Source organism: Branchiostoma belcheri, unplaced genomic scaffold (assembly GCF_001625305.1).
Source record: "Branchiostoma belcheri isolate BF01 breed outbred unplaced genomic scaffold, Haploidv18h27 scaffold48, whole genome shotgun sequence".
In the NCBI taxonomy this organism is placed as follows: Eukaryota; Metazoa; Chordata; class Leptocardii; order Amphioxiformes; family Branchiostomatidae; genus Branchiostoma; species Branchiostoma belcheri.
Window position 1 is genome coordinate 7,412 of NW_017804109.1, and position 22,854 is coordinate 30,265.

Here is a 22,854-nt window from a genome sequence, read left to right on the forward strand (position 1 = left end):
GGCCTAATGGCTCTATACAAAATGTACTTGGAAGCGTCATCTTAAGCATTGCTGGCACTGAATAAAGAAAGCATGATGCCATAATGCTTCAAATGCAGCAGAAATTTCTCAGCAACTGAATTCTGCAGTATTTTCTTCATAACCATATATAACCATCATGATTATTTGTGATCAACAATATGTATTAAGAGTGGACTGATCCTCGACTAATCTGCATTGCAATCAGTGAGATTGCAAGTGAGATACATGTACATGTATCTGGAGCCACATGGTTCCCATTTAGAGCCAAGACAATGTGGATTCTGTACAGGTTTAGGCTCAAATTATCTACAGTGTAATGCGCCATGTAGTGCTCATTTTTAAGCGGTAGTACCTCCTGCATGTTTCCAGGCCTGTCCCTGAGCAGTGCTGTCCCAGGCTGTCTGGTGACGACCTCCAGCGACAAAACAACGAAAGTTTGGGACATCCAGGACAACAAACCGGCGCTCCTGCTACAGAAGGAGATGAAAATGGTAAAGGAAAGCCTCTTCAACAACAGAGAAAAAAGTTCAGACATCTGTGAAGTATTCAGAGTTGTTTTGAATTTTTTTTTTATTTGTATTAATTTTGTTCATATCTAGCCTGGTTACCAAAACAAATGTAGCTATTTGTGGAGAGGATGTAGGCTAGGACTTTGGGCTAAAATAGGTTTGGTATAAATCAGGCTAGTTCATATCCACTGCACATGAAATCCTCAACTTCCTGTGTTCCACCATTTTCCAACTCAGTCTGAGGGTACCTCAGCCGAGGAAATTTTAACGGTTATGCTTAACCTGTTGTTTCAGAACCAATAAGACAAACATATGAGTAATAATGATTATTCCATTGTGTTCAGGGAGGTTTGATTTGTGTTTGATGTTCCCGCTGTGTCTCCAGGGAGGTTTGACGTGTGCGCGGTGCTGCCCTGAGTCCCCGTTCCTGTTCGCTATGGGAGGACAGAAGGACAGTCTGAGGGTCTGGGACGTCATGGACAGTGGAAACACGGCATGTAAGGATCACATACTGTCATACTTACTGTAGTTAAATGTGTTACATGGTTGTGGCTGTATTCATAATATTCATATCTCATTCAGTTCTGGCATTCAATGTCCAAAACAGGTATCAGGTACACCTGTTTTGAAGGGTCAACTTGAATTTCTTGATGGATGTATACTGTTTGTTACATTGTCAACTTCGTCATGTGCCTCATACCAGGTAGATTTTGTGGTGATCTTTGTATAATCATGGTCATTTTTGAAATGTGGATTGTGTGAATATGGCCTCTAGTTGTTTATCACCTTGTATTTTCTGCTCTGTTTAGTGAAAACAAGATTTGAAGGCAGACCAAGACCAGCCCTCCCGACCCAAACATCACCAGACCTGAACACAGCTGACCAACCAGAGGTGAGGCAACAATTTAAGCTCAAGTCTACATAAAGATTTTATTAATAAGTTGTACACATATTCTTAGGAACTTAAATTGTTGCCAAGAGAGTAAATTTTGTCTGTTGTCCGATATATAAAGAAACATTTTGCTGCATGTATGATCATGTGTTTGAGTGTAATCATGACAAAATGTGTTTTAAGTAATTTGGTTTCCTTGTCTTTCAGATGTGACATACTCAATGATACCTCCAGCAGGACTGCTAGAAACTGAAGAGAGAAAGAGACATCAACAACTGACTGTAACCAATATAATGCAATGTGCATTATAATCTACACAATGTACTAGTCCAGACCCATTCTTTTAACATGTGTACAGCATTGCAGTTGTTGGCAAATATCTATGTGTACCTTCACAGAAGAAAAATATTGTTTTTGTGATTCTGATTCTTCTCCTTCTCCAAACAAAAATGGTCAAGGAATTGGGCCAGATGGCTGTCACCATGGCAACTGGTGCTGTAGCAGACACCCTGTGGTGTCAGATTACATTTTGGAACAAGTACTTGTGTCACCATATATATGAATGTGTTTGAGTCAGAATAAACAGAGGAGTAGCTTGTAAGGTTATTATATCTGAAAGGTAAATATTATGGATTTGCTTTGCAAATGTTACCTTTCTAGTTTCAACCTTATTCACTGCCATCAGCAGTTAAAGATGAATTAAGTGTAACTTAAAGGTGCTCAAGAAAAAACTGTAAGGCTATCACTTCAGAAAAAGATGTCAAGCATGAAAATAGAGAATATAATAAGTTATATAAGAATATTATTATATTGACAAAATACAAAATACAATTTTCCATGTATTAATGTCTATCATTATTGAACATTATCATATGCATATTTGTCCTTTCATTAATCAGTTTTGTAAGGCCTTTGTTCCATACTGTGGCAAGAAATAAACATTGAAATGATCTTTACAATCATGCACTTCCTACTGGTTGTGTTGTCTTCACTTTTCTTGTTGATGAACACAGAACAGGCAGAAAACACTGACCAAAATAATATCTAGGAAGGTAAAATAAGTAGATGTACTAAATGTGCCAACACGCATATAACACTGAGTAGGATCTTGAACTGTGTGCTGTCTACGTGAAAAATGTGGGCAAATTTTTGGGATCCGTACGGGATCCAACGGATTTGGGCGCACGCAGACACGACCTTGCACCAAGGAGCTTTCATCACAACTCGTATAGATATTCGGTGTTATGTACATAACATAACTTTGAAATAGATGCACGGTGTTTACGTTAGATACAAACAATTACAGTGATGAAAGCTCCTTGCTTGCACTTAAACGTCCATGCAGAACTTCTATTTCTCTGCGTGCGGTCTGCGGATTCACCCCCCACCCATATGAGCCAGCGATGCGCGTTCCCTACGTACTGTAAGTAAGCAGCACGTATAAGTACGGCCTGCACACGGTAACGTGACAATTGCAAAGAGATGGTACGATGCAAACATGTTTTTCTACCTCCATTGTACAACTCACCACTTGCGCAACGAACGATGCACGCAACCGCTCCCGGCCAGGCGTGGCGTGCAGACCACATTCTTACACCTTGCGCAACCGTGACGGGTGATCCCACCATGTCACAATGCGTCTGAAGGTCTAGAGGTCAACAATGCAACAAACGACAGTACAATGTACTCCTGTACATCTTAACACACCTGGCCGGCACTGTACTAACGATCTTTCTTAAGTTTATTCTTCATTCAGGCATATTCAGCCATCAATGGCCATATAAGATAAAACACATAGAAATACACATAATAACGGCCATTAAAGTACAATCTTTATAAGAATACAGACGGACCCAGACATTGCGGAATTATAAGAATTTGTTGAGGAAGATTACATCGGAGTTGAGAACAGATTGGGTCATGTTTTTTGAGTTGTACAGACGAGGTATGAACGGAAAACAATATGTTTGCGCCATGTAGCGTTAAAGGTGTCTGTCATATGGTAAACAAACATTTCACTGGCGCTGCAAACTCTGGGTAAAGACATTAACGTTATGGTGCGGAAATGATTCTTATAGGCAATTTGACACGTTGATACAACTCTAGTGCTAGCGGAGTCCCATAACTGATCTCATAAACGCACTGTGTTTTTTTTTCGAAGTGACGCATCTACGACTAGTATGTAGCCCAGTGGATAAATGTTAATGAAGGTTACACTGCTTGGAGTCAACCTGTTGCCACAACACACGCCATGTACGTGAGTGTTGTTGGGTACGCTTTTAAGGCCTTGGGTTTCGCCATGGTTTCGCTTGGGTTCCGCTGAAACATTTCGGTTTCAGCGGAGGGATACAAATTCTCACCGTGTATGTACGGTACACAATGTCACCGCTCATTATTTCACCATTTGAGAAGGGATTGCGCTTATAATTAGTACAATTATTCCTATATACCAGTACGAAGACATGCTAAGCTTTGTGTTTTTTTTGACGCACTTGAAACCCCACTATTAAACGTGTCGCCGATTATTTGTTCATGTCGGCTGCCGGTTTCTTTCCTTATCGCGGAATCCTACTTGTTTTACATAAGGGAGTGAAGCGACAACTTGTACGCGTCGGGGACGCCTTCCACAACCAAGGAGCTTTAAACTCCTCGATACAACGGAGGTCCCAAGATGAAGAGGAACGAAAGCTGCGTTACCTCGAAAATTGCCCCCAAAATTGCTAAACCAGCTGCAGCATACGTACAGGAAGGAAATATGGCCGCAGCTCCCGGCGAACAGGGGCGAACACCAGCCGAAGGACCAAAGGTGATACCATGTCTTGTGGACTTAAGGCCTTTAAATTTTGCATATTTCGTTTCTATGACAATCACTCGTGATCTTTATTTGTAATCGGAAACAGATTCATGCACAGATACATAGTCATGCACAGATACAGATCCATGTACAGATATACAGATAAAGACTTTCCGAGTAGCCACAGTCCCTACACCTGAGTGAGGGTCGAAGTTGACACGGTAGCCTTCGCGTGGATTTGTTTAAGGTGTATAACAGGTTGTGAATCTGAGACCCACACACTTGAGCATCCGTCCTCCCCAGTGGATCCATATCAAGGGAGACGTGCTGGTTCCTGGAGGGGGGGGGGGGGTCGAGACCCTTAGCTTTCCGCTCACTAGCTAGTGACAGGTGCCGATGGTCTGAATGAGGTAACTGCATTGGTGCAAGTTAACATACTTCCGTTTATTGTAATCTCCAAGCGGGTTGACTCGTTGCGTTTTCCCTAGCTGTTCGTTTCCCGGTCAAACTGCCTCTCGACACAGAAATTGACAGTGCTGTGCATATCTGGTCGCGACGCTGCACTTCATGATAGTGTAGTACGTAGCGGAAGTAAGTACAGATATCTCAAGCACACCGCCTAGACGGCATAACGTTACCATTGTAGAGAATAAGCCAGTGTTCCCTGTTTACTACAAAAACACAAGAATTTCACACTATTTGTAGTCAGCCATTCCACATGTAGTAAGTCACCTAGCCAGTTTTACGTTTCATGGGTGCAACAACTGCCGTTAAATGTCAAATGGTAAAATTAGACTTCCTGGTGTTGTATGCGGGGTCATGAGAAGTGCAGCCGACGCACTGAGCACTGAGGCGGAAACTGTATTCAAACGCCAGTACAATGTACTCCAGGACCTGTTTATCTAAACTGTGCATACCTGGTCGGCACTGTACTAACGATGTTCCTTAAGTTTATTCTTCATTCAGGCATATTCAGCCATCCATGGCCATATAAAATAAAACAAATAGAAATACACATAATAACGGTCATTAAAGTACAAATTTTATAATACATGTAATACAAACGGACCCAGATATTGCGGAAGAATTTGTTCCGGAAGATTACATCGGAGTTGAGAACAGATTGGATCAACTCAGTCTGGAGTTGTACAGACGAGGTATGAACGGAAAGCAATACTGTTTGCGCCATGTAGCGTCAAAGGTGTCTGTTCTGTCATATGGTAAACAAACATTTCACTGGCGCTGCAAAATCTCATTGATTTTGGATTTTGAAAGGAAACAAGATTTGTGAAACTTTGTTTGGTTTTTGACAAATGCTGAAATGCACAATGGTCAAAATCTCAAAAAAGAACCATAAGACATACCGGTAAGGACATTAACGATATAGTACGGAAACGACTCTTTGATACTGGAACAACTCCAGTGCTAGCGGAGTCCCATAACTGATCTAGAAAACGCACTGCTTTTTTTATGTAGTCCTGCATGTGTATAAATGAATGTTACATCTGCTTGGAGTCTACCTGTTGCCACAACACATGCATGTACGTGGCGTTGCTAGGTACGCTTTTAAGGCCTTGGATCTTGACCTTTCGGTTTCAGCGGAGGGACACAAATTCTCACCGTGTATGTGTACACAACGTTTGAGTTACCGTTCTTTATTTAACCATTTGAGAAGGGATTGCGCTTATAATTAGTACAATTATTCCAATATACCAGTTCGGAGACATGCTTGGCTTTTGTTTCTTTGATGCACTTGAAACCCCACTAACTCATGTCGGAGAGATCGCTACAGGTTTCTTTCCTTATCCCGCATCATCGCGGAATACTACTTGTTTTACATTTATAAGGGAGTGAAGCGACAACTAGTAGTACGCGTCGGGGACGCCTGCGACAACCAAGGGGCTTTAAAGTCCTTGCTACAACGGGCGTCCCAAGTTGAAGATTGTTATTTAGCTGGAGCCAAAAATTGCTAAACTTTCAGCATACGTGCAGGCGCGAAGTATGGCCGCAGCTCCCGACGAAGGAAGGATACGAACACCCGGAGCAAAGGTGATACCATGTCATGTAGACTTTAAGACCTTTAAATTTTGCATACTAGTATTTCGTTTGAAGTTCAAATGACTGTGAGGTATCGCTGGGTATGAACTGCATTGGTGCAAGCTAGCACTGGCCGATGCCATTACATACTTCCGTTTATCATAATCTCCAAGTGGGTAGACTCGTTGTAGCCTCTACCAGGCTTCGGGAGGCGTCTGGAAAGAGTAGAAACCGACCAAATAGAGAGAGATAACATGCCAAGGGAGTTAGTCTGCGGCGGAGACTGTATTCAGGCGCCGACCAAACAAACATCATTATAAATCAAGGACTTTATATAGAATACACATTGTATAATGTCTTTGATTGTACTTAAAAGTTCGAATTATACGGTCTCAAACGCACACATGACGCATCCCTCTACAATTCAGCACCGTAGTTTGTTTTCACCTCAGCGGCTGTCCGAGTGCACGGAATAATGCAGCTTTCTTAATTAAGCCCGGCGCTACTTTGTGCTCGCCCAAAAATACCGCGTATTAATAGAAGAAATAGAAGAACTTTATTGCACAACGTTAAGTGGGCATGGGTACCACAGCTGCACAGTACCGTGCTAGTGCCCTGCGTTAGCGTGCCAGTGGCTAACTGCTACAACGTAGGTTTGCCCTCGGAATATGGCCACAGCTTCCGACGAAGGGGGGCGACAATCAGCCGGAGGAGAAAAGGTGATACGAAATGCCTTGTGTGCCATATACTAGTACTTGTATAATAGGCTGTATAATACTTGTATAATAGACATCTGTGACAAGGCATTTCGTTCCACAACAATTTTTCACCGTTCCACACCCATTTCTGTTCGTTCCGAAGGAAGAGAAATTGGTGTGGAACGGTGAGAAATGGTTGTGGAACGATGAAAATTGTTGTATACTATTTATTTATTGATATTGCAACAGTGCAATACACGCGGAACAGAGGCAGCTGTTGCTGGTGTTATGTCCCGCACATAGAAACGAATACTGGACAGACAATACTCATTTTCACTTGAGTCTAGTGGGAAAAGTCGTGTAAAGTGCCTTTCCCAAGGGCACAAGATCGGTGGAATGTCAGGACTCGAACTCGGGACCTCTTGATTCCGAGTCACGCACGCTGCCGTTGCGCCACACGACCCCACTGTATACTAGAAATGGGTGTGGAACGGTGAAAAAGTATTCTTGTATACAAATGGCGAAGAGGAATGGATGTGGAACGGTGAAAAATTGTTGTGGCAGTTGTCGCAGCTGTTGTCTCTGTGGGATTTCGCATCAATAGCCCCTGCCTAGGTCCGCCGCCTTGTAGAGCGCGACCTCATCACGTTTCCGGATTTTCTAGGTGTTCCTTGATCCCATCCATGGCCACATTGAGGTAGATCCACTGAGTGTGAAGATCATCGACACCCCCCAGTTCCAGAGGCTGAGAAACATCAAACAACTGGGAGGCGGTTACTGGGTCTACCCGGGTGCCTGTCACAACAGATTTGAGCACAGCTTAGGGTAACGTTGATATAGTAGTAACATCACTTTGTATTATCATATTAGTAGATAGGCAAGCTGCATATACGCAATACTTCTTCCTACTCTCGATTTCTGCTATAGTTATACTAAGTCTTATTTACTTCTTTGTCCCTGGTGAGACATATACATGTAAGGCCATTAGCCTGACTAATCGCGCTCCTGGCGGCCGGCCGCCCCGAAGTTGCCGCCCCCCAAAACCGGGTCATTAACCTCCGGCCGAGAGCTTGTGTAACACAGGCTAGTAAGGCCATGACGCCGTCTTTTTTTCTGTTTGGGTCAGCTAACAGGTACTAGTGGTACCGGTAACTGTTTTGAAATAAATAGACGAATGCTTATTTCCCCTTTGTTTAATTACGAATCTTGATAAAAAGGCTCTTTGAGATTGAATGATCACAATACATGTTCAACTATTTTCCATCTGCAGTGTATACCACTTAGCTGGCTGTCTGATAACTGAGATACAGTCAAAGCAAGGTGATCATCTTCCGATCACTGATGAGGATGTGCTGTGTGTGAAGATAGCAGGGCTCTGTCATGACTTAGGTCAGTACCGTGACAGATGTAACATTAACATAAATGCTATTTCTGTTTGATTACTTGATAGTCATTTATCTGGAAAGCACTGGGAATTTATGACACTTGTTTAGGCCAATTGATGATCGTTTTCTTTCAACAAATTATACATCTATGATTACATTAACTACTAACACATACCGGTAGTGTCGTATGCTCAGATATGGTAGCATTAACCTAGGAACATATTCACCAAATTTTACTTACCCTGCCACTTAGGCTACATGTGTTAAGTTCACCTTCATTTGTTTTTCTTCATTATCTGATGAATTGATTGGTTTGAAAGTGTCTGAACTACCGTTAATCTTTGCATTATTCAGGTCATGGACCATTCTCCCATCTGTTTGATCGTCAGTTCATGAAACAGGCCGTACCTGGCTGCACATGGGAGGTACATATCTTTACCTGTGTCATTGGCAAACAACTGAAAAGTAGAGATTTGGTTGCCTTAATCTGATGTTGATTTTTTGTAGAAGTGACAGTCTGCAAGATATTGAGGAAAAAGGTTAATATTATGATGATCACTAACAACATAGCGAGGGAACCCCTGTGCAGTATGTCATGTCTACCACATAGTTGCTACATATTTATCACAACAAACAATTTTCTACTCCATGAAATGAATCTTAGCATGAAGACGCTTCCACTGCCATGTTTGACCACCTCATCGAGCAAAATGGTATCAAGTTGGAAAAGTATGGTCTGACAAAGAAGGACCAGGTCTTCATCAAGGAATTGATAAAACAACCAGCTGAGGAACAACCAGCTGAGGAACAACCAGCTGGGGCACAACAAGCTGGGGCACAACCAGCTGGGGCACAACCAGCTGGGCCACAACCAGCTGGGGCACAACCAGCTGGGGCACAACCAGCTAGGGTAGGTCTACTCAGTTCAGTGGTATTGCATAAAAACTTGGTAAATATATATTTATCCAACAGTCTATCGACAACATTTTGTGGACATTAAGAGTTTGATACTGGAGAAATGACATGTTCCATTGTCCCTTACAGGTGTGGCATTATAAAGGAAGGGATGAAGAAAAGGGCTTCTTATACCAGGTATTTGATCCAAGTACAAATGTATTGCAACAGCATTGTTTCTGTCCTTGGTGCTGAAAAGCAACCATTCCTTCCAGAAGTCAATTTTTTTAGCAAGGAATACTTTGAATTTCTTAGTACTGATATTGCCCTTGGTAATGACACATAAAAGTCAAATTGAATTATCTTGACAATCTGTGCTCGCATTATGAAAGAAATGGCTGAAATAAGTTTATACTAAGTCTTATACATGTAACATAGCCTTGTCTTCCTCTTGCAATATTTCTCTCCAAAGTAGCCAAGCTACTGATTATCTTGTTTTGATTCTATTTTGATATATTCAGATCATTTCAAATTCTGTTAATGGTATGGATGTGGACAAGTGGGACTACTTTGCTAGAGACAGTCACTACACAGGTCTCCCGAAGAGGTTTGACCACATGCGGCTCATCCAAAGTGCCAGGGTCATCAAAGTGGATGGCAAATGGCAGATCTGTTACAGGGACAAGGTTTGTTGCATAATGCACTGTAGGTTACACGTGACAAAGACTGACAAAAATGACAAAGATCCAAATTGTGGAGCTTAAACCTCAAAATCCTATTCATATATTCATTCATTTATGGTGGAGATTCTAGATGTATTATGAAGACTGGGATAAAAAAGAAGAATTTAGACACTGATGATGAGCTAACCTGGTACATGTACATCAAATTGACTGCTAGCTCTATGGAAATCCTGTCGGAATGCTTACTTCTGAAGAGTTTTGAGGAAATATACCCTGTATTGAAACAAAAAAGCTAATTGTCTCTCTTGCCATAAAATGCAATAATAAATAAAACAATCATGAACGAATGCATGGTGTTTTTTCCAGGCGTGGCTCAATGTGTACAACATGTTCCACACCCGAGCCTGCCTTCATCATGAGTGCTATCAGCACAAAACCACAGTTGCTGTGGAGATGATGTAAGTTGCACTAGCTGGTAAAACATACATAACTGTAATAATGTTTTAGCACTTTAAAATGTGATACATTAATTGATATTGTAACCTCATGCACACACAATTTGGATTATTATCCTCTGTATTTATGTTTCACTTCAGTTCTGACCATTTAATTATCAACTGTTTTGTTTTTAAGGATTACAGATGCTTTGCTGAAAGCTGATGATAAGTTTCAAGATAAATACCAGCTGCAGTGAGTAGAATTAACACCTAATACAAGTTGTCTTTACATCTGATCATTTTTGGAAAAAAAGGCAAAAAGTGCCTTTCCCAATGGCACAACATTGAGAAGTGTATTGAATACTAGTACAGAATCTTTACTTTAGATTTTGAATTCCAGTCTGGCCACTGAGTCACTTTAAGGTAAGGTTGGGAGTGTTTTGAGATCAAGTAACATTAATCAGTGAGTATTGGATGCATCATTACAATTTGTATTGGAACAGTCATTCAGGTTTTGATTGATCTCTACTACATATTAGACTCTTAAAAGTGGCATTTGCGTTGCTTTAGTAACAATTTCTTGTGTATCTCATTACCTGGAACTTTAACTTTCATCGAAGTAAGCTCCTTTGTGCACCCTATTCTTAGCATGAAAATTTCGGAGGCATGCCAGCACATGGACACCTACGCCAGGTTAACAGACAGCATCTTTGATAAGATACTGTACTCCAAGGGTGACAAACTAAAGGAGGCCAGAGATATCCTGGAAAACCTTGCGAAAAGAAAGCTGTACCGCTTCATTGGTCAGACACAAGCCAGGGATGAGTTTTTTGAAGAGGTGAAATTACCTTGAACTTCTTTTCACAATATCTTGAGATTGTTGGAGAAGTGTTTTTACAAAACCACAATATATTTACCTATCAATGTTAGAATATTGTGAGATTGTGTTTGATATGTATTGTATTTGAAATACATGTACATGTAATTCAAATATCATTTTGTATTTGATATTGGTAAAATAAATGCTAACAGTCAAGAAGTTTTTTTGTAATGGCTTAATGAATTGACGATGTTGTTTTTTATTAGTCTGGTCCATCAACCAAGGAAATCGCTAAAGCTGTCACAGACCAAGAAAAAATCAAAATCACAGCTGAGGATATTGCGGTCATTGTGAGTTCAGTTTTGTCTTTTGAAAGTGTACTGTACTGAAGGTACTGGAAGCTGTGAATTTTGGAAATGACATAATCAGATGGGTCAAATTACTATATACAGATATAAAAAGTTGTGTGCTTAACAATGGCTTTATATCTCCCTGGTTTAATATTCATAGAGGTGTAAGACAGGGAGATCCACTGTCATCCAGTCTGTTTATAATTAGTGTTGAAATGTTAGCCTCAGCTATTAGAGCCGACGTAAACATCAACGGTCTACAATTGTATGACAGGACACACAAATTATCCATGTATGCGGACGATATGACATCGTTACTCCTAGATATAGCTTCTGCAATGCACCTATTAGTTACTTTAAATCGGTTTTAAAAATGCAGTGGTCTCGATTTGAATTGTCTGGATAGGCTCAAATAAAGAAAGACAAGATAAACCACTACCCATTCGCTGGCCTGATGGTCCTATCAAAGCACTTGGTACACATTTTGGTCATGACAGACAAAGGTGTTATAAGGAAGACCTTGATAAAAATTATGCAAAAATGGTGCAAGGATGTAATATATGGAAACAGCGAAATCTGACATTGATTGGCCGGATTTTGATTGTGAAAACCATTGGTATCTCTAAGTTGATATATATCTGTTCAGTTATGCATGTCCCTACCCATGGCCATTTTGTAAAACAAGTAAATGGATATATATTCAGGTACATCTGGCGAGAAAAAACTCCAAAAGTAAAAATGAAGACACTGATTGGCAACAAATGTCAAGGTGGGCTTAAAATGATTGATTTTAATATAATGAATAAAGCTCTAAAAGCTGTATGGATCAAAAGATTTATAACTGACCCGTCAAAAGAAAAAGAATACTTGTTTGCAAGATGGGGAGGCTTCTTGTTGTTCCGATGTAATTACTCCACTTCACTCTTAAATCTTAATGACATGCCACCATTCTACAAAGATATTGTAACTACCTGGGAAGAAATTATCCATTATGAACCAAAAACACACAGACAGATATGCTCACAAGTCCTGTGGAATAATAGGTATATTTTAGTCGAGAATGTACCAGTGTTTTACAAAAGCTGGATAGATGCTGGCATTATTTGTGTACTAAATGATTTGTTGTATGGGGATGGATCATTTCTAACAATCAATGACTTACATAAAACACCGAGCAGATTATTATTGGAATGAGCAGAGCACTTTGGACTAAAGCCTCTGACCGTTTACAGCTTAGAGGTACATATCCAATCTTTTGTCAAAAACTTCTCTGTTACATAGCGGATCATAATGACCCCCAGCGGGGGTCTTCACGCTTCGTTGAAAATTGAAAAATCTCAAGATTTGTTCCAAAGATCTCAATATTTTAGACGAAATCTTGAGATCTTATAAGACAATCTTGAGATTTTTCATGACAATCTCCAGATCTTTCAGAAAATCTTGAGATAAAAACAAAAGGTCTTAAGATCTTTCCAAATGTTTTCAAAGTATCTTGAGATTTTTCCATAGCATCTCGATATGCTTTTAAAAAATATCAAGATTCTTGAAGAGATCTCAAGATATTTTTTAAAGCATTTCGAGATGCTATGGAAAAATCTCAAGATGCTTTGAAAACATTTGGAAAGATCTTAAGACCTTTTGTTTTCATCTCAAGATTTTGTGAAAGATCTGGAGATTGTCATGAAAAATCTCAAGATTGTCTCATAATATCTCAAGATTTTGTCTAAAATATTGAGATTTTTCAATTTTTTACGAAGCATGAAGACCCCCACTGGGGGTCATTATGATCCGCTATGTAATAGAGAAGTTTTTGACAAAAGATTGAATATGTACCTCTAAGCTGTAAATAGTCAGAGGCATTAGTCCAAAGTGCTCTGCTCATTCCAATAATAATCTGCTCGCTGTTATAATCTATATGGTATAACCATGGATTCAAAGCAAATAATGAAATACAATTCTATAAGAGTAGCCATACCTAAAAAGTGGAAAGATATAATTAAAAACAATGGAAGAAAATGCACCCCTAACAACATTATTGAATATACCGAAAAGATACATCCCTTAACAACAACATGCAAACAATTATATGATATTCTTATTCAGAAACAAGTCGTGCCTCCAAGTAGAGAAACAGAAATTATACACAAAATTGGTTAAGACAACATCGAGAGAGCCTATACTGCTGCCTTTGTCGCTACAAGGGAAACCAGATTACAATGCTTTCAGTATAAGATTATCCATCACTACCTAGCTACAAATAGTTGGCTAAGAAAAGCAAATCTGGTACAAACGGATCGATGTAACAATTGTACAGATAAGCTGACACTATCGAACATTTATTCTTGTATTGTAAAGAAGCAAAAAAATTTTGGAAAGAGTTCTGTTACTGGTGGAAACGATGTACCAAACAAGACCTAATTGTAGACGAGAAGATTATTATTTATGGTATAATTGATAACCCTCGCCATGTTAGTACACTTGCACATTGTCTTCTTATCGCTAAATATTGTATATACACATGTTTCATAACAAACTCTAAACCAAAACTCTCAATCTTCAAGCACAGACTAAATCAAATTATAGAAATAGACGATAATGAACAATGGGAACATTTTATGTGATATCATTATATATAGACAATCCCCAGATAACGTTACCTTAAAAAAACTGTCCTTGATGTATCATCCCACACGATTGTACATGTATGTCAACTATGTATATCTTTTTAATGTAACACTGTGAATATTAATAAAGTTTGAAAAAAAAATGTAATTCAAATATCATTTTGTATTTGATATTGGTAAAATAAATGCTAACAGTCAAGAAGTTTTTTTGTAATGGCTTAATGAATTGACGATGTTGTTTTTTATTAGTCTGGTCCATCAACCAAGGAAATCCCTAAAGCTGTCACAGACCAAGAAAAAATCAAAATCACAGCTGAGGATATTGCGGTCATTGTGAGTTCAGTTTTGTCTTTTGAAAGTGTACTGTTTCAATCAGTATGAACCAAGGAGACATTAAATTGGTCAGTACCTTGCAGTATGACAGATCTCTGCTTCCTCTGATCTGATACCAGAGAGGTATAAAAATGATTAGACTGTCACTTGACAGAGAAGTGTGCTGTTTTCCTTCTGTCTCTTACATCCAATCGTCATGTAAACTTTGATGTTCCTTACAGAGGGTGAATGTGAACTATGGCAAGGGAAAGAACAATCCTGTGGACGATGTCAGATTCTGGACCAAAGACAACCCTGACAAGGCCATAAAACTGGAGAAGGAAGAGGTGATTCAATCAGTAAATTCTTTATCAGGTTACACAATTCATTTTAATATTGTCTGCTCAATCATTGTAGCTGGTCAGGAATATGGGTTAAGGAATCTTGGGTTGTTAACAATATGCAGATGAATTGCAGAACAATGTGCTATCTATATCCTTGTTTCAACTTAATGTGCTGATGAGAGTTGGTTCTTTCCTTGCAATCAGCTGTCTGAGATGTTGCCCCAAAAGTTTGCTGACAAGTTTTGGAGGGTGTACTGTAAGAAGCAGCTGGACAAGGAAAGCATCAAAGAAGTGGAGAGGTAAATCAAAGGCCTTATTCCCTTATCACTTTGTTGAAGTTTAGGGCAAGTTACATATTGTATGTAAGTTTTTGTAACAGCAACCATTGTTACATGAACATGTTAACTTTTAAATCTATTTATTGCATAATGTTCTTTGCCATTTTGTAACTGACAGTGCTTCTATATTCCAACAAATGCATTGAAAATTCAGTTGTGTCTGAAGAAATTTGGCACGTCTGCAAAGTTGATTTTAAATAAAAACTTGAATGATTGACTTAATGAAAGACTTCACACATCTTGTATTGGAGATTGACTTGGACACTTTTTCACAGGCGCTTCGAACTTTTCCTGTTGAAGAAAAAAGACATGACAACACCTCAAAAGGTCAGTTCAGATACTAAAGACAGGGCCTACCTACTTGATACTGGCTACTTCATATTTAGCATCATGATATCATATTGGATTTTAAATACTTTTTTAAGCCACTTAACCCCCTTGGTAACCTATTACAAAGCATTTCTGTGAAAAAATTGCTTGGATGTTTTTGCAAGAAAGAAGACCACTCTACATGTACATGTACCACAGCATATGGTGAACTAAATCTAAACATTTAACACCTGTCCATGGTATCCCTGAGCCCTCAGAGACATACTTTTCATCAGTACAGCTAGAGACTACAGCTGTCTTAGATGTCAAAGACCATCAGAAGGCACAGTGTTCCAGACTTGCTCAACTTTGTTTTGTAATAATACTTGAAAGTATTCTACCTGCATTCACATAATGGTAATTTCAAACTTTCAGCAAGTTGTACCAGGAAGCAAGGATCTTTCTGGGCAGGGGGCCAGGAGAGACCTTACAGCAGACCTGGAGGATGCCAGCGCAAAAGATGACTGAAAATCGTGTGACATGTTTTGGACTACTGTGTGCAACTAGCTATATATGGTGATGGTATGTGGTGTAATGATTGAGATCATAATGGTTGTATACAATGTATGTAGTAGCAATCCTGTCAAAAATGCCTAGCAGAACTATAGCAGAGGAGGATCATATCATAGGTCACATTGATGTGTTTTAAGTTGATTTGGATGCACATTTAACTTCAGATTGTCTCTGATTTTGTACTGCTTGGGTGTTAAATTTTAACAGACCTGAATCATGATTTAGCAAATACTGCTGTAGGCTTTCATACGCAAAATCCTAGACAAGTTTTAATGATGATGTACGAGACTTAGAATAGACTGCTTTTCTCTTCATTCATTTTACATGTTTAAGAAACTAGCAATGGAAATCACTAGACACAAATGAATTGAGAGCTGAACTTTTCAATGGCTGATTTTAATGAAAAAGTGTACTTAAAATTTAGAAGCAAAACAGATATACAATGTAGGTTTGAATGCTACTATTTGGGCATAGGCATATTCTTTTTAATGGAAGCAAGGTGCTTACTAGAACAAATAATGTTAAGAGTTGTGCCTTGATAGTACAATGTATTTACAAAAGGAGACACTAAAAACTTTCACCCATTGATAGCAATGGTAAGACTATTTGATGATGACTTACATCAAGGAATATGTACAGCTGATACTCTGTATCTATATACTAACCTTCTGTACAACCAAGAGTAGCTTTCTCACCATTGTCTACAATAAATGTGCTCTTCAATTTGTATAGTTCTTCCTTCATATTTACACTGAAGCACAATCAAGCGATTTTACCTGGAAGTCAAAGTTGGATGTTTAACACTATACATATAAGTAATGTGAAATGAGTGTAACTGAATTCCCAAGTACCACAAGTGAGGTTGTTTACAGAACTATCATACAGAACTCTCCTCTGACACACTATAATAACTACTGAAACTGAGCCTCCAGCGGCTGTTTCCAGGGACTGATGTGCTGACTGGCCATCTGCATCTGGTACCACGTCTTCTTATGGGTCTTCAGGGCCATCTGGGATCATAAAAGATAATATATATGTTTTATCTTATGACATTATACAGGCTAGGACATGGTACTGCGCAAAAGAAAAAGTGCAGTTCAAAGATGACGAAAAGCATTTAGCAGTTAAAAATAATCTAAAGAAAAGGCATGAAAAGATACATGGTGCTATACAACATGCCTTGACAGATTTTATTTGATACGGCTTACTAGTTGTACTTCAAAGGGGTGAAGATCTTTATCTTATAGTTCAGCAATTTCAGCCTGAACATACTGAAGTTTTCCACACATAAATCCTATTCCTTCACACCGACTGGATGCAGTTGTACAGGTACACTCTCAGGTACTTTCTCAGGATTAAAGAAGGACATTAGAGAGCGCAGCCTTGCCAGTGTAAACCCGCTGGATAGAGCTGCATGGAGGTGCAGTGTGAAGACCAGTACTACTAGCCGACTGCTGCCGACCCCTGTGGCAGGGACAACAGCAGCAAAATACCAGTAATCAAATCCTGGATAGAAAGTGGGGTCGTGTGGCGCAGTCGGTAGCGCGTTTGGCTCACACCCGAGAGGTCGTGGGTTCGAACCCTGCTCATGTCACCGATCTTGTGCCCTTGGGAAAGGCACTTTACACGACTTTCCTCACTTCACTCAGGTGTTAATGAGTACCTAGCTTCGGCTAGGGACGTCCCTCGGATAGGACGTTAAATGGAGGTCCCGTGTTTGGGAGAGCCACACCCCACGCACGTTAAAGAACCCACCGCACTTATCGAAAAGAGTAGGGGACCTTCCCGGTGTGAGTGGTTCAAACCTTACAGTCTGGTCTCGGGGTTGACATCTTTGAAGAGGTGATAGTCACCTGTTATGTCAATCCTTCCACAAATGTGGTAAATCGTCATAAAATAAAAAATAAAATAAAGTGAGTGAAGGAAGGTTTGAAGAGCTTACCTCTGCGATTTCCACCTTCCTCTCCCAGCTCTTGACAGTTTTCTGCAGCTCGTACAGGTCGGCCTTGTCCTGTACATAGTCCAGTACGTCAGGTACACGGTAGTCTGCCAGCTGTGTACGGTACTTCTTGTTCTCCTTTTCTGCCTTCGATCTCTCCTAATATGGAAGCAAAAAAGGCAAGTACTTGAGCAATGGGGTCTAACATGGTTGAAGCTACTGACAGATTTTCATCCAGCAAGTGTAACAGCTAAGAAGAGAGGGTGATTTTCCATCACAATCATAGCAGAATATTACTTCTAAACAATTTGAAATACCAAAAAAGTTTAAAAGAAGACAGTATGGTTAATGAACCAGGTTCATAGTACAAAAAATCATACAATTTGTAATTTTTCTTCATAGATGTGATACCTTATCACTATACATTTTGTAACAAGTCTTAAAACAACACAGTACTTCAAGCTTAGTTGTTATGTATGTATTTTATGTGTAATGTATGTTTTTCCAGTGCCCCAGTGTAAAGAAATGCTGTGAAATGCAGCCAGCACCTTGGCTTAACATACTGCACCTGCGCCAAACACGGATTTTTCACAGTTTTCCTTGGACGTTTGCATCAGAACTTTGCCAGTTGCAAAATATATCTTTTCAGACACAACATTTAGAAACTATACATGTAGATGGTATCTCATCCTATAAATGCACCCTTAAAAAGATCTGCCTACATGTTGTGCCACACTGGGTAGATTAAATAGAAACAAAAATCAGCTCACCTCCTCCACGGAGTTCGTCTCTGCGTCTATCCTGGTCAGCATGTCCTGTCTGGAACTGATCTCTGACTTCAGCCTCTCTGACTCCGCTGTCAGCGTGTTCAGCTTTTTCTGCAGGGAAAATTTCATTGTTAAAAACTTTGGAGGCATTTTTAAAAGACTTGTATGATGAAATTCTTATGGTAGACTGAAATTTGAACCTACAGGGTAACATCACAGAATTTCTTGATGAAGGATGTATCAAAATTTATATTCAAGAAGGTTTCACAACAAAACTATTTTTGATATACATGTACATGAGTTAAGACATTTAGTACTAGTATCTAATCAATCCCTTAGTCTAATCATTGATCTTTTTCCCAGCTTTTTCTGTGGGGAAATGTTTCAGTATTGTCAGTGAACAATCCACTGTCTGTTTTACAAGAAAAGTACTGGAAAAAACTTGACAGTATAGAAGATGCAGAAAGGTAACATTTGCAAAGCAATCTCGTAATGTTTTCCTTTACATGGTCTAGCCTAAGAAACTACAGTACTGCTCTGTTTATACAAACACATGCATATAATAGATGGTGTCCATCTACTCCAACTCTGTTCTGCAAGTTGCTACATAATGTAACCCAACACCACAGGGTGTCTGCTACAGCACCAGTTACTATGGTGACATATCTCTGGTCCAGGTCATTGACCTTACCGGTATGTGTTTGGAGAAGAAAAACGGAGCAAAAACAAAATGTTTTCCTGCTGCATAGGTAAACATAAATGATGTTAAAAGTAAGGCTAAAAACAAACAAATATAGGAGCTAACCTTATAAGAGTTGAGGACCTGCATGGTGTTTCCTGCCATGAGTTTGAGCCGGAGCAGGTCCTGGTTGCGCTCGTCGATGCGCTCCAGGTACTGGGCGTTCTCGATCTTCAGCTGCTGGAAATCCACCTCATGCAGAACCTCACCCATCTCCTCTTTCTGTTAGGGAGGGACGGACAGGAAAACATTCAGTCTTTGGGCTCAAAATACTTTTATCTACATACCTGCACCGGTGAAGGTAACATTGAAAATTGCAAGCACCATTCAGACTATTACAAATGATGATCATAAGAAAACTGTTCGAGCTCCTCTTTCTGTCAGGGAAGGACGGACAGGAAAACAGTCACTCTTAGGACTCAAAATGATCTTATCTACATACCTGCACCAGTACAAGTAACACTGAAAATTGCAAGCACCATTCAGACTATTAGAAATATGTTCATACTAAAAACTCTTCAAGCTCCTCTTTCTGTCAGGGAAGGATGGAAAGAAAAATATAATTTCACTCTTCTCCTCTCAAAAAATACTTAGTTCTATATACCTGCCCTGGTGAAGGTAACATTGAAAATTGCAAGCACCATTCAAAACTATTAGAAAAACTGTTCAGGTTTGGAAATGACTTACCTGTTTTAGTTGAAGCTGCAACTTTCTCTTCTGTACTTTAAGGGAAGAATTCTTGAGGCGAAGTTTTTCTATCAACGTGTCCTGGAGAAGAAAAATGCCACATTGTTATGTTAACCCCTGGCACAATACACACCATTGTCATTGACATTGTACATGTAGTAATGAATAGCATTACAGATCTTTTTAGGCACATTTTGAAGGTGGCACAATTCCGCTGCTGTGGTAGACACCAAGAAACTCAACCATATAGTAGATTAAAGATACAGAACAATTTTGCCAATCATCTTACCTTAGCTCTTATTCTGTCCTCAAAATATCTGGTTGCCCTCTCTCCGACAACCTTCCCTGTGCGAGGGTTGACTCCCCCCTTCAGGATGTCCCTCTCAAACTCATACGAGGACTTCCTGATCTCTGACAGTCTGGTGTCGGCCTCCTCTATATGTGCCTGGAGAAGACATACAACATAAGTATTCTTTAGATTTAAAATCAAAACTCTTAATCGGGTATGATGTCTATGGTGGCAGCAAAACAAAAAATTTTGGTGTCACAAACAAACAAAAATTGTGCGAGCCCTTTATGTTGTGTAACATGCTCAATAAATTCAAAGTGATGCATTAAAAAGCTAATTATTATCTGTCTCCCTTAGTCTGGTTGACTGTTTTGATACAACAGATACAACTTAAAACTATACAAATTAAGTTTTGTTAAAAAACGTTTCAATAACCAAACCAAATGTATATGTACTTTATTTTCCGGTGATGATTGTTTGAATAATAAAATGAAACAAAACGTAGTTTACATTCTTCTAACTTGTTCCATTTTTTTAGGCCAAAGACAGTTACTCAAGCAACTGTATTTGGTGAATCTTATTACCTGGATGCATAATCTTCACCGATGTATGTTTTTTTTTTCTAACTTTTTAAGCATAGAACTGAGTTGAATAATGTTAAACTGACCTTGTGATTGTCTAAGACTTTCTCGGACTCCTCCTTAAACTTGTCGATGTCCTCCCGGAGCTCCTCGAGTTCCCGCTGCGCGATGTCGCACTTCTGTTCCGCAGACAGCTTCAGCAGACGCTCGATGGTCCCGCTCTTCGACTTCGATCTTCTCCTGTAAACAAAGAAAAGGGCATGCAGTGCTATGTATTAGTTTTGGCTGAAGATTACAGTCAAGGCTGCCCAATTAGCACTGAGCTTTTTTATGCACCCTGAGGCTTCAAGACGGTGGTTATACGAAGCTTATACATGACAGAAGGTCTTTAACTACCTGCTGTAAATTATTTTACATTCATGGTACTTCTACACTTGTTATCTTTCATGGTCACTACGAATGCATCATTACCGCAAACATGATAAGCCGGCTTTCTTTCTTCTGCACCTGCTGATACCACGAACATAAGTTCTGCGAATAAGTCTATTTTTATCAGACCATGAAATTTGCTACCGTGAAGTAATTTCCAGTGACTTAATGTTGGAATGGCCATCCTGACAGGACCGTAGCAGGTGAAAATCTCTACTAGTAGTTGAACGCTATGCTACCTCAACAAGCTATGGGACTGATAATATAATATTAGTGATGGAAGGAAATGTTGTAAACCCTTTGTGACACTCACCTGCCGCCGACAGTCCTGAGGTCCTGCATGGATGCGCTGGGCGTGGCGGTGACAGGTGTACTGGTGGAGGCCAGGCTGGAGTGCCCGCCATCTTTGGGCTCAACCCTCTTCAGAAACTTCTCAAACATCTCTGTCTCCGTTTGTAACACATCGTTGGATTGTCTGCAGGGGAAAAGCACATTGTTTATGACACTTTTATTTGCAGAGTTAGAGATTTGGGGTAACTATATTCTGAATCTGATCTGGTTGTAAGTTGTGACCAGTGTTAACGTATGATATGCCAAGCCAGAATTGATAACAGAATGGGACTAGTCTAAACTCTACAATCATATGACTTTTTAGAATTTTTTCAACAAGATTTACTGAATGATGATTGTGATGCAAACTTTAAGCAAATTCATTGTATTCAACAAGTAACACTTCTGACTTGTGGGAGTGGAGGTATGGCTATTAAATGCTGGTGCCTTCATTCTTGTCATAACTTATAAACTTTAAAGATATTTGACTTAAAAAATGATGTGATTTAAAATACTACTACACTCAGAGTAAATAGTCTATCTCCATCATCTTTCCAAATTCGAAATGTTATGTGAAATTCTGCTGCCATTTCATTAGGCCACCATCTATTATAACAGTTTTCCTAAAAACATAACCCCTTACCACAAATATTCGGAAATCTGACGTAGCAACTGTAGCATGAAGTTGCCCAAGTGAGTTTCAGGAGTTGCGTCAAAACAAAGGGAACGTATGACTTTTTGGGACCTAAAATATCGGTCCAGCGAACATTACTGTGGCAAAATGGCCCTCAAAAACAACTTACAGTGTGTCCTCTACCAGTTGGTAGAGCCTTTCGTCCGATAGCTCGCTGAGAGGGTCTGTATCAGGCTGAGTTCTGTGTCCTGTGTTGTCACACTCTCTGTGTCCGCCATGATTGCTGCCGTGTGATTCTGTAGGTCCTGCTCCGGTTGCTAGGCGGCAAGATCGTCCCCAGGGTACCCAGGCGCCGGTGTTGTTTCCATATGGGGAACCGGCACCCCTGGGACCGAGCTCGGTATCAAACCATTTTCAAACTCAAAAGGGGGGCCTTGTT

The 22,854-nt window shown here is 39.7% G+C and overlaps 3 protein-coding genes across 3 annotated transcripts in view; 2 read left to right on the forward strand and 1 right to left on the reverse strand.

Annotated features, from left to right (window-relative positions):
• LOC109479303 (periodic tryptophan protein 1 homolog) overlaps positions 1-2,371 on the forward strand; it is an 8,131-nt gene extending 5,760 nt beyond the window's left edge. The window contains exons 10-13 of the mRNA XM_019781259.1: positions 391-512; positions 916-1,027; positions 1,340-1,422; positions 1,630-2,371. Of these exons, the coding sequence (XP_019636818.1) occupies positions 391-512; positions 916-1,027; positions 1,340-1,422; positions 1,630-1,635 (323 nt within the window). The 3' untranslated portion in view covers positions 1,636-2,371. The remainder of the gene's footprint in view (positions 1-390; positions 513-915; positions 1,028-1,339; positions 1,423-1,629) is intronic.
• A 3,449-nt stretch (positions 2,372-5,820) lies between these two features.
• On the forward strand, positions 5,821-16,747 carry LOC109479385 (deoxynucleoside triphosphate triphosphohydrolase SAMHD1-like). Its single transcript, XM_019781343.1, has 15 exons — positions 5,821-6,265; positions 7,616-7,776; positions 8,222-8,340; positions 8,691-8,761; positions 9,001-9,246; positions 9,381-9,428; positions 9,752-9,946; positions 10,280-10,371; positions 10,547-10,603; positions 10,999-11,188; positions 11,437-11,520; positions 14,699-14,803; positions 15,005-15,099; positions 15,414-15,465; positions 15,883-16,747. The coding sequence occupies exons 1-15, from the start codon at positions 6,218-6,220 to the stop codon at positions 15,973-15,975; spliced, it is 1,656 nt and encodes a 551-aa protein (XP_019636902.1). The 5' UTR covers positions 5,821-6,217; the 3' UTR covers positions 15,976-16,747.
• LOC109479384 (coiled-coil domain-containing protein 113-like) lies at positions 16,402-22,797 on the reverse strand. The gene is given in 10 exon segments (XM_019781342.1): positions 16,402-17,030; positions 17,963-18,118; positions 18,730-18,837; positions 19,532-19,687; positions 20,153-20,233; positions 20,442-20,597; positions 21,109-21,262; positions 21,765-21,926; positions 22,585-22,657; positions 22,660-22,797. Coding segments are annotated over 10 exon segments (1,179 nt in total). The 5' UTR covers positions 22,694-22,797; the 3' UTR covers positions 16,402-16,931.
• Between the last annotated feature and the right edge of the window lie 57 nt (positions 22,798-22,854).

What these genes read in the sequence shown, in the direction of transcription:
- LOC109479385 (XM_019781343.1), top strand. Translation starts at nt 6,218, where the DNA reads ATGGCCGCAGCTCCCGACGAAGGAAGGATACGAACACCCGGAGCAAAG. An exon ending in TAATGCACTGTAGGTTACAC is followed by an intron (nt 9,947 to 10,279) that starts GTGACAAAGACT and finishes TGTTTTTTCCAG; the next exon opens with GCGTGGCTCAATGTGTACAA. An exon ending in GGGATGAGTTTTTTGAAGAG is followed by an intron (nt 11,189 to 11,436) that starts GTGAAATTACCT and finishes GTTTTTTATTAG; the next exon opens with TCTGGTCCATCAACCAAGGA.